This window comes from Argiope bruennichi, chromosome 4 (assembly GCF_947563725.1).
Source record: "Argiope bruennichi chromosome 4, qqArgBrue1.1, whole genome shotgun sequence".
Classification (NCBI taxonomy): Eukaryota; Metazoa; Arthropoda; class Arachnida; order Araneae; family Araneidae; genus Argiope; species Argiope bruennichi.
The window spans coordinates 19,601,594-19,614,137 of record NC_079154.1 but is presented as its reverse complement, the minus strand read 5'-3'; the positions used below and the strand labels follow the sequence as shown (position 1 = coordinate 19,614,137).

General features: G+C 31.4%; 1 protein-coding gene across 2 annotated transcripts in view; it reads right to left on the bottom strand.

Moving 5' to 3' along the window:
• The window catches only part of LOC129965520 (glutamate-gated chloride channel-like), a 253,593-nt gene that overhangs the window by 33,130 nt on the left and 207,919 nt on the right, over positions 1-12,544 (bottom strand). For both annotated transcript variants that reach the window (XM_056079489.1, XM_056079490.1), the window contains one exon: positions 2,910-3,130. In XM_056079489.1, the coding sequence (XP_055935464.1) occupies positions 2,910-3,130 (221 nt within the window). The remainder of the gene's footprint in view (positions 1-2,909; positions 3,131-12,544) is intronic.

The window sequence follows — 12,544 nt, the reverse complement described above, 5'->3', positions numbered from 1 at the left end:
TGTGATTTAAAAAAATTATGTTTTAATAAAATTTTAAAATATTATACATTTTATTAATATCATGCTAAAATAAGAAATAAATATCATAAAAAATAAGCTTTTACCACTAGATTTCAGTATAATATACAGGATAATTGTTCAATTATCATTTTTTGAAATGATATTTCATATAAATAGCACTCCTTAATGCCAATCGGTAATTAAGAAGCAAATGCTGAACTTTCATTTCTATAATTCCACATGTCCACCAGATGGCGCGCAAATTGATTCTGACTCTTTTGAGAAGGAAAAATATTTATTTTCTATTTTGGATTCTCAAACGAGTAGCTGTTCCTTGTTTTATAATACGCGAAACTTTCGTCGTTTGTTTCAGTGCAGTTAACATTCAGAAAAAAAAAATTATATCAGTCCATTAGAACATTCTATATTTCTTTCACCAATAAAAGGATTCTGTTTGCCTATAAGAAATTAGTCTGGAAGACCACGAAAAATGAAACCAAAAGCCCTATAGTTAAAAAAAAAGTATGTCGCAAGTACTCCATAGAAAGGCAGTACAGACATTACATACACATTTTGTAAACAATCATATTATCGAAAGTCTGTTGGGAGAATTAGATTACCATATAGACTTGTTTTATGTAGGGAAAGGATTACATATAGGAAATGGGAAAACTGTTCGATACAATTATTCCCGTTTTTTATATGATATTGTTCATTTTCATTGTTGTAATACTTTTCGTAATAAAATGAATTTAAACCCAATAATCTTTATAAATAAGGCACCAACGTAAATAACACGGAAATCGTACTTAATTGAAATCGTAAAATTACTTATTTTCGAATGGCAATAGTCAAATTTAAGCAAACTTTCGTACGAATTTCTGCCTGCTACACTGAACGATTTTACGGCTGTATTGAAATGAGTGTTACGCTTAGCTAATTAATGGAGTTCCAAAATGCTAAATGTTATGGAACAGGTTCGGCGAATCCCCCCAAAAATCCCAAAAAGCATTTAGTCAGAGAAAAGAAGATACAAAAGAACCTAGAGTCTTCAAACAGAAAGTTTAATCGAACTCATAAGTAGGCTTAACCAGCAGAAGTGTATTCGCTAAGACTTGCCTATAGAAATAAATAGGTGTTAATATCTTCTGAAAACGATCTATGCATCATCTTAAAATGCAAAAATTTATCTTTTTAATGTTAACAGTTTCATTTCCAAACAATTTTTTCCCTTAAATTTAATAAAATATTTTAATTCAATTTGTTACATAATCGATAACAAGACTTTTAAAATGTTGTGATGGAATTCAATTCATTCATCAAAACATTCAATCGCGGGCTTTTGAACCCAAAGTTAGATTTTTACTTCAGATTTTATTTTATATACACTTTTTAATATGCAGTAAACTGATTCAATTGAATTAACCACTTAATTGTTTTATTTACTTTACTATCTAATAAGATGACACCTTCCATTTTGACAATATTTTATTACTTTAATTCTATGGAAATCTATTGAATACTTGAGTTATCTATGTATTTGGAGTAATTTTAATATTGAATTATAATCGTTATGAATGGTTTATTTTTTGCTTATAACTATCAAAATTCAATAAATCGATGCACGTATGGTACTCGGGCAAACCAGTTAAGCGGTTAATATTTTTCACTCGTATCAAATTACATGGTGCGTTTTTTTTTGTAATTTTTTTTTTAAGAAAAAGCATTTCATATTTATCTTTTAGGTATGTGACTACGTTCCGCATGAATTTTTTTTTGAAAAACGGTGTAAAATAGTCATATTTTAAAAAATTTTCATAAAGGAGATTGAAAATAATCTGTGAAACCAAAATATATCAATTAAATAACAAAAGTTTCTTTAAAAAATTGAAAAAACTGTTTTTTTTAGGGTATAAAGAAGTATAAATCAAAAATCCATTTGTTAGAAGTGTATCAATTCGTAAGAAAATTCTATCAAAATTAGAATTTGAGAAAACAATATTTAAAGATGTAAAATGCCATCAAAGTATAAATAAATGCGAATATAAAAATCAGTGTAACTGCCTGAAAATCGATTTAGAAGAAAAACTCAAACGGATTCACACACACACACACACACACACACACACACACACACACACACACACACACACACACACACACACACACACACACACACACACACACACACACAAAAAAAAAAAAAAAAAATTGCCTAATTTTGCAAAGACTTTTTGACATAGTCACCTACCTAAACAGCATAAAAAGTCAATTATCTGGACGAACATGTTGGTCGTCAAAGGCAGCAAGTTCTTTTATAACTAACTACCTTATGTATAGCAAACTTCATTTTGAGCATTAATGCATCTATTTTGATCTGTCTCTTGAAAGAAGTCTTAAAAAGAGTTTACTGCATATTTATAGTATTTGGACTTTCATTTGTTCAGGAAATATATTCATCAAAATAAATGATACTTTTATATTTTTAAGTTTGCCGACTCTTTTTTAGAAGCGAATGTTATAAAAACAGCGATTAAAGGTTATTGTAAAGTATTACGATCAATAAAAATGAAGCTAAAATAAAATCTAAGAAAAAGAATGAAACTCAAACTAAAATAAAGAAAATCTGGCAGAGCTGTATAATAATTTCCAAAAATCGATGCTTTACTAAAAAAATAAATAAAGAAAGATGACGAAACGGATGATACTAAACAACGTATTCGGAGAATGGATTGTAACAGAAAACTCAAACATATGTGACCCGAATAGCTAAAGTAAGAAAAATCCTGCATCAGTGTTTTTCCGAGCAGTTCATTTCTGGACTCTGAAATACATTTTGGAAGCGAATAAATGTTCCGTGAACTACAGACAATTTCAGAAGGTCAAATGACGCAGAGACGCTGATGTACCTCATGGAATATATCACAGAACCGTTGGGGTAGATCCTGAGAGCTATGTGTATAGGGATAAGAGGGTACTTAAACTCTCCATGCTTAATGAAGTAGGTGTCAGGCAACCAGATGTGATCTGTGTGCATCAAACCATTCAGGTACCGGTGCTTCCCTCCGTCGTCGAACTTGAGTCGGGGATCGTACCATTTTTGGTGCAAGAGGAATTCTACTTCGTATTTCTGAAAGAAAGAAAAAAGATAATAAGTCAGTAATGTTAAATCTAATTACATGCCTAGTGAACTACTATCATAAAACTGTCACCCTTCCTTCGTGGTGCCACCCCCGCCTGTGGCAGCGGACCCACGACCAGAGAAATCTTCAGACGGCACGCGTTCCCCTTTCGACAGCTTAAAACCCTCAGTTTTTTTGACTCCCCCCCCATAGCCCAAACAAATTTTCCGGCTCTTTGATGTTTATCCATCTACCGACATTTTGCGGGAAGCTACAGGCGTACCACGGGTGACGGGGGAGTGTGGTCCCCCAGTGGGTTGGATGTCAGATTTATGACCAAATCCGTGAGGTGGTAGGTCGTTGGACCACCGCTTTAGTCTGTGTTGACCTGTACCGGTATTGTTTGAAGAGAACTATTATAGAAAGAAGCTTTGGCCGGATAGCGTTGCCCAACGCAACTCTAAGGGGTTTGAGCAAGTGCTTGTAGATCCGTAATCGACGATATTGTGTCTCTTACCAAGATTATGGAACTGACGATAGGTAGTAAAGTCATTGATGAGAACATAACCAGAACTACCGAAAAAATCATCGGACTTCATTCTGTGTGTCACATTAAAATGCTGCAGGGAAGGAAATAAGACTCAAAAGAGCAATATACTTCCCGTGAATTAAAGCAGATGCTGAAATCATGGGAAGTTATTGTATCGTACGTTTAGACGCAGCCCCTAATAAGACAATAGCCATGCGCGTTTCAAATCCATTTAACGATATTGCTGTGTCTCACTTTTGCTGAATTTTGAAGCACAGCCAAAAACAAATAACTTTAGGCAAATTCACTAGAAAATTGCATATACTAAATTACATTATTATAATTTTTTCCCCGGAATGGATCGCTTTGTTCTATTTTGCATGGATTCCTATGGAACAAATTGTTTCGCTTGAGAGGTGTTCCTTATTACGAGTAAGAATCGGGAAAGAAATGAGCGAGATTCCACCGTATGCGTTTTATTCACATGATATGGAGTGAATTATGATACCAATTATTTCACATTGGTAATTATCATTGTTTCATTTTAGATTTGGTTTTGGTTTGGTTTGACTATATTAACGTCCCATTTTAAAGCAACACTGGAGCTATTTTGGGGCGGAGTTCGTCATTTTGAACCGCGGTCAGATGGCGAGGACGACACCTGAGCTGGCACCCCTCCAAACTTCCACACCACGCCAGCGGGAGTTTCATTTTAGAAGGCACAAGAATGTGCCTACAATAATTAATACAAAACGTTTTAGAAATGATTCTGTGAACTTTCAAAATTATAGCAGAAGTTACAAGAAGTAACTGCATAAACTTGGACAGTGGTTATATGAAAAAAAAAAATTAAATTAAATTTGAATCAGTACTTTCTAATGATTTCACGCATGAGACTTCAACAGATTTAGCATGTGTCATTTGATCTTGTCTTGAATCTACAACTCCCGATTTCTGAAGCTCAGATTCTGCAGCTAGACACCACATCTCTGCTTCTTTCCTCGAATGAATCTTTGGCAGTGAATGAAGGGTCACTACCACAACACAAAATACCCTACTTTATTGTTACGATATCTTCACGATATTATACAGAATTTAGAATATCGAACATCGAATTTTGAATATCGAATTTTGCGAAATAACATGAAGCACGATTACACCAGTTATTTCATAATCTCAAATATTATTTTTGTTATCTCGATTTTATTTTAAGTGGCACGTGAGAAATGTATCTATAACGACCGAACCAGTACGAAACGAGTGATATAAAACATGATTGATATTTGAAGAAGTGGCGACCTATTTTCTTACTTTGTAACTACTAACAAAATCCTTTTAATTTTTTAACTACATTGTTATGATAACAAGTACAATAAGTAATGAACTACTGATTTTTTTCATAGTATAGTTTTGTTTCTTATGACTCCAAATATTTTTTCCAGCCTATTACAAAATTTAAATTTACAGTAAACGGTTACATATTATATTGTCATTATTTTATTTTATATGATTGTAAATTCCGTACATACATATTTCTGTTATATCTTCCGTAAATATTCTGGCTTTAATAAAAATCCTGCGTCATGCCCACCAAACCATTGAAGGACCTTAATGGTTACGGATACGGGCATATATGACTGCCTTCTGTTCTGTGCGCTCTAGACATTTAAACATGGTTCAAAATTATTTCAGAATACATAGTTTGAAACAAATGGGAAGTACTTCTTTTCCAGAATTTCAAATGAGTTTTAGTTTAATTAATGAAACAAATTTTAGATCGTGGCAAAATAAAATCCAAATTCACATCTTAAGATGAGAATGAATTGAGAAGTAGGAAAATGTTTTATTCTTTTCAAGTCCTCGTATAATGAAGTCCTTATCTTTTTAGATTTATAGAATTACCTTATATCTGTAGAATTTACCTGCTATTGTTTCCCCTTATTAGCAATAAATCTGTCCAATATTATTATTATAACAATAATATTATTCGCAAATTTTCTGGTGGCACAACAGATTTAAACCGTAAGGAAAAGGAGATCCTAATAGCTAAATAGAGCAATAATGTGTGCATGAACTTTCTACTCTCTTCTAATGCATCATCTAAAACTGCACATAAGGAAAAGGATAATTTTCAGAAACGATATATTGCATCCTTTCGTGGGTTTTTTTTTTCTAGAGACTATGCAGTCTTTTGCCGATTCTCAACTTGTGGGTTCGAGTCCCGATTGCACCTTCCATGCGTCATATAACCAAGCTTAGTACACCTTTTTAATTAAGCATGCTCCAAAACTGATTTGGCGCGTTACCACTTTGGCGCTGTGTTTCGGATTCGAAACTAGAAAAGCCGTCTTAATTGTCTTTTTATTTTTTATGCGAAAAAATAAAATTTCCTTAAAAAAAATTCCTTTAATTTTCCTTTTCATAAAATTTCCTTTAAAAAAATTCCTTTAATTTTCCTTTTCATAAAATTTCCTTTAAAAAAATTCCTTTAATTTTCCTTTTCATAAAATTTCCTTTTATCGTTTGTATCAAAATTAAGGAATGTATCGTGGCAACGCTATAAAAAATGAGTGTACAGTTCAATAGTAAACAGAATAATTCTATGTTCGCCGGTAAGCATTAAATAAATATGATTAATTATGTTTTTAAACAAAGTGAAGAACATTCTTTGTCATTCCATGGCGCAACTCACATTATAGTCATACTTATATGGCACAGCTAGTATTGACTGGATTTGGAGTAGAGACTGCTTTGAAATTTAAAATTGACTCGTTGCTATGCTAAGCCTTGTTAGAATATCTGGACGTTTCTTGGCCAGACTGTTTTGGACTGACCTAACCGGGAACATGGCAGACGCTCTTATTTCTTCAAAATAAAGGTTAGTAAAATACAAAAAATCTATTTTTTTCATCCATCGAAAAATAAAATGAGAAATTATTATTATGTTACTTTTTCTTTTGATTTGATGTTGAGGTTATAGCATTCTCAGCTTAGACAAAAATAAATCAATAAAATTTTTTTGAATGTTGCAGTTTTCCTATTAAAAACGAAGATATTTTATCTTAGGCAAGAAGCTTTATATACTGCAAAAGGTATTTATATTAGAATTAATTAAAGAAAAGTGGCTGACAGCTTTCGTGTCTTCCTCTACACTAATTTTTATTTATTTCCCCAGATTAAAATCTAGATAAACTCTTCTAAAGATATATATATATAATATGGTAGAGGAACGAAGATCTGTCAGTTCTTGTTTTCTTATGATGATATTATGATGGTTTTATGCGTCAGTTCTTGTTCTTGTATGATGTCAAACTGTCTAATGATAAATCTGAAAATTTCGAGAACAATAGTAACTGTATTTTTTTCGCAGATTTCTATATTTTTATAAATATTTATTTTCATTTGGATAATTGGTTTAAGTACCGCTATTTTTATTAATATACTAGCCGCCTTTGGCGACCAGCCGGTTCGCCAATCTTAATGTTCGTTAAAATTTTAATAATTAAATATTTTATGCAATTTCTACTTTAATAGCTTCTTCATCAAAATGTTTTAAAACTTCAAATTTTGATTATCATATAATTTATTCAAAAATATTATAAAGGCCTTCAGTCATAACGTAATATGTATCTCTCTCATTTTCTGTTAGCGCCCGTAGAATTTATGCTTTAAATTAAAGTGGAAAGAATTTATCTTCAATTAATATAATAATATTTTTTACTGAAACAAAGCATTTTTTTTATAATCTGATTACTGAAAATAGAGTCACTCAACGTTTAAACTTTATGGGCACTAAAGAATATCTTTTTTAATTTATGTAATATCTCAAGAGTTGGTCAACAAAATTTTCTTAGATTCATTATGAGCAGATCGATTCATTAACAATGTTTAAATTTAAATGCATCAAACACTAAGAAAATAAAACGAATCGTTTAAAATAAACGGTTGAAAACAGGTTTTAAAAAAACTACTTAAAAAACGATGTACTTAAAACTATAAGCATATTAAAAAAAAAAAAAAAAAAACTAACAGAAATACAATTTACTTACAAAAGCATGCAACTAACCCAAAAATAATTTAAATCATCCATTGATAACGTTGTCATGGCAACAGTCAGAACAGAATGCGCATGCGTGAATTTTCTTCGCCGGTTACGTAACGCAAATACGTGATTTTTTCTACGCCAGTTGGGGTAACGCTATGCGGATTAGAAATTTTTAATTTCCTTTATTCTGTTTTATTTTAATTCAAAAGTACTTCAGAATGAATCTGAAAGATTGATTCATTAACAATGTTTAATTTTAAATGCATCAAACATTAAGAAAATAAACAGAACCGATTGAAATAATCCGCCGAAAATTTTTAACCCTAGCCTCATTACTGTTGGGAGAAAAAAAATCTGAAGCCTTTCTCGTTTGGCGGTGGAGAAAATGGAAGATTTTTTTGGCGGAAAAGTTGGCGGTCGGGAAAATGGAAGATTTTTTTGGCGGGAAAGTTAGTTTTTAATTAATAATTAAAATTCTAATTAAAAATTCGAAAAAAGGAACTCCAGGTGCACATTCCCAACCTCCAAGGTATACATGTACCAAATTTGGTAGCTGTATGTCAAACGGTCTGGCCTGTAGAGCGCCAACACACACACACACACACACACACACACACACACACACACACACACACACACACACACATTGAGCTTTATTATAAGTATAGATTAGCAAGTTCGGAAAATCGTAATTTAAACACAGTGTCGTTTGAGTCTAGTCTCCTCTTAGCATTCTTGCGGATATAGTGAATTATTAGTTTTGCAGTTTCAATTATTAATATTGCAAATTAAGTTCTGTGATTTAATTAAGCAAATTAAACTTGCAACAGTGTAATTTGTTTAATTTCGAAATGACCGGAAGAATTTAAAAATTTGATTTATTTAAAAATCCGAATCAAGAAATGTTGGTCTAAAAACGAATATATACGAGAAAATGATACATTTGAAGCTGTAAATGCCAATAAAAATTTGTTTTTAATATGTAAAAGTTTTATAGAAATTATACTTCTATAAACAAATGTTGAGAAAAGTTAATAAATAAAGTGATAAGTATAATTAAAATGTTTCGTATAATTTTAAAGCATTCCAATAAATAACTGATTTTCTTAAAGAGCGTGTAATATTTTGAACACACAATTGATCAATGAAACTTCAAAATGAACAATACAATTCAAAGTTAATGTATTCAATAAAAATGTATCAATATAAACAATGGAAACATTTTTAATTGCTGTTTTCTGCTTTTCCTAATACCAAGTATAGATATTTTTACAAACAATGAAAAATCCTATCTCGATATTTGACGAATTTTAACGTTTTAAAACTCTCGCCTTTGAAAAAAGTATGTCAAGTAAAAGTATACATCAAGTTATGAATACGGTAACATAGAAACTCAAGATGTACGTGAAAATGAATGACATTTAGCATATAATTTTATCAGTGGAAATATAAATAAAATTTTGAACTGAATTTGTCATAGGATTGATTGACTATATGTCTCTTCGTAAACATAAAAACGAATTATGCTACATAAATTACATTTGTTATCCTTTTTTAGCATTAAAATAAAATTTTCTCAGATGTTTGCCCGATAAGCCACAGGGAGAAAATCCGGTATTTATTAATTAATGGTGAAGTAGCCAAAACTTGCCAAATATAATACCAAAACCAAATTGACATTGTAATCCTATGAGGTTGGTAGTTTTAGCCAACGAAATTATCGCCACCAAACCGGAAATCCTCGATTGTGTAAACTATACAACCGCTGCGCCACATAGACAATATATACAGTAAAATTCCCGAAAGAATTTTCTCCAAAGCTCATTGAACAAATGTAACAATTTTCTGCAAATATGAATTCGTATCTTCAAAAAATATTAGTTATTATTGCCGAACATACTTGTACCGATGAATTTAGCTAACGAAAACAATTATTTAGGATTCTTTTAGATCTGGATTAATAGACTCGAAAAATAATAAGCAACATTTTAACATTATGTTAATCCGAAGCCCAAAGAACCTAGATAACCACGAATCGAATTATAACGAATTCGAACAAACATTTTTCTACAAATCTTCTGTCTATCAATCATTTTACGGGTTCATTCATTAGATGAAAATGAAGGTAGACAGAAACCAGGTCTCCCCAAAACTTTCTCGCATATTCTGTAATAAACTTGTTATGTCAGAGAGCGCATTACATGGCATCGGAATGCAATAGTTTACAAATTTTAACTTTTGGCGTGAATTTAGCATTTTTATTGAATCTATCGTATCATTCTTGGCGAGTTATTTGGCGATTGACCCCTGGCATACGGTTAATAGTATCAAAAAATCAAATTTGTGTTTTAAATACGGTTTTCTCAACCGAATGAAAGAAAAATTTGATACAAGATTGCACTTGTAATCACAAAAACCCGTACCAAATTTGATAATATTTAAGTAATTCTATTTCTGAATTATCATGTTTACATGTTTCTAAAAGTACAGACCGACAGACAGTCACCCCTGATTTAGATTTGGCAGAAAATTTGTCAGTTGTCTACACTATGAATGGTAAATCTGTGTTGCGAATTTTATCTATCTAGCTCTCTTCGTTTTGTCATTATTATGTTAACTTATTTTCAAAATGACCGACAGACGGATTTCATCTGAACAGATTTTACTCAAAATTTGACAGATATCTGCAAATTTGATGTAAAGCCCAAGTAGCACATTCTGTTGCACAATATTGTACATTATTGTTTAATATTATGACATTATTTAATATAATACAATGTTATACAATATTATAAATAATGTTTAATATCATACAATATTGTATAATTGTTCAGAAACAGCAAAGTTTTAGTAATATTGGTGGCAACAGTGTTTTGTATATATTAAAAAAGACTTCTTGTTTTGGTTTTTAATGAATTAATAAGAAACGAGGAGTAAATAAAATAAAACTGACGTTGTTATTTAAAAAGGTTTCTTTCATTTGTCCATCGAATAAAATAAAATAAACGTAAATTTGAATTTTAAACAATAATATTGTGTGTGCTACTAGGGAGACAGTATACCATACTATGTATACAAGAAAGTAAAAAAGTTAAAGAAATTGTGTTTTTAGGTCATATTTATCATTAAAAGGAAGAACTTCTTAATATTTGTAAAAAACAACATTTTAAATCTGTGCGAATGTTTTGTAAAAACTTTTTTAAGGGAGTTAACCGTTTAAGGTAAAGGGAATCAATGGAGTAGCCCTGCTGGCGCCACGGAAGCTGAGAGTTTTCCATTTCAGGGCCCATTTACCGTCTCGGGCAGCGAGACGCTTTGTTTCGTCACTGGCTAATTTCGCCAGGCACTCTGTCCTGCAGGAATACTTAATGATGCTACACTCATCGCGTTAAGTGATTCATCAAGGGCCAGATTGTAAGAATCGCGGCAATTGTTTTCGGGAAAACAAATGGCCTTTTTGCTCGTGAAATAAAAAGTGTGGTTCCGGGGTTTGTATTTCCTCCATGGCTCTGCAGAATCTTGCGATTTCCTGGACAAAAACGATTAGGGTTTTGTGACGGAGAGGTTCTTCTTGATGATTGCATTTTATTGTCTTGATCTAGTTTACTGCATTAATGAAATGGTAAATAAGGTTATGCCATTATAAAAAAGAATTTGGCTTTGAAAATACTTTCTTAATAAAGATAGTGACATAGTAATATTTACCAGATTACCACTCTTATTTGGTTTTCTCGTAAAATAAATAGCAAACGTAGTATCTTTAAAATTTTCACGCACATTCTCTAACAAAGCGGTTTTTCTAATCCCTTTCTTTGCTTAAAATTATGGATTTGGAGCAAGGCCACGACCATCACAAATGCTTAGATTTTTATTTTCACACATTGGAGTTCAAAGTATAATAAAGTAAACTTGTACATCTGTATTAATTATATGCCTTTAGAGAACAATAATCATGAAAGATCATTTTAGTGTGCGATCTTTTGTGATTTATTTTAGCGATTAATCACCGAGATATGATTAATATTAGAGTTCCAAAAAAATCGAATATGTATTTTGGACGCCCTTTCTCAAACCGAATGAAACTAAAATCTGACACACAACTACAATTGTAGTCACAATATTATATACCAAATTTCATCAATTTTTTAAATCATTGCATTTTTTAATTATGGTGTGTGTATGCGTGAGAAAATACAGACGGATAGCCAGTTAACTTTTTGATGCATTTCTTTCAAAATTTGAATAAAAGTTTTTACACTGCAGATGCTGAAGAACTAAATTTCTTTTATATAAATTGTGACGTTTTTTTAAGCTATCGCGTGTGCATGCATGCATGCAAAAATACAACATACCCATGGCGCATTGTACAATAAAACTCTGACAAATCTGATGCCAAATTTGAAACGGATTTACACTTTAAATGGTTAGTGTGAGTTCCAAATTTTATCGTACCTGCTCTCCATGTTTTATAGGTATCGTGCTAACTTGATTTCGGATTGCAGGAGTTTCTTTGAATGAATTTCGTTCAAATTTGTTAAAAATCTAAACAATAGATGCAAAGATCAGACATTGAATGTCAGATGTCTAACTCAAAGAGGCTTTATTATTTTTACAGATAGCCAGACATAATGGCAAAAATATATATTTCGAAATCAGAGAGGTTTGAATTCAAGAAATCCGTCAAAATCTCGAGTTTGGAGTGGACTGACAATTGCATTGCACATTTCCTCCCTTATCTTTATATCTTGTCGCAATTTTTTCTTAGAAATTCGACTGATAACTTTTTCGAATTTTTGAGGGCAACAAAAATGTTTACACATTTTTAGTTCCAGTTAGAGAGTTTTTTAA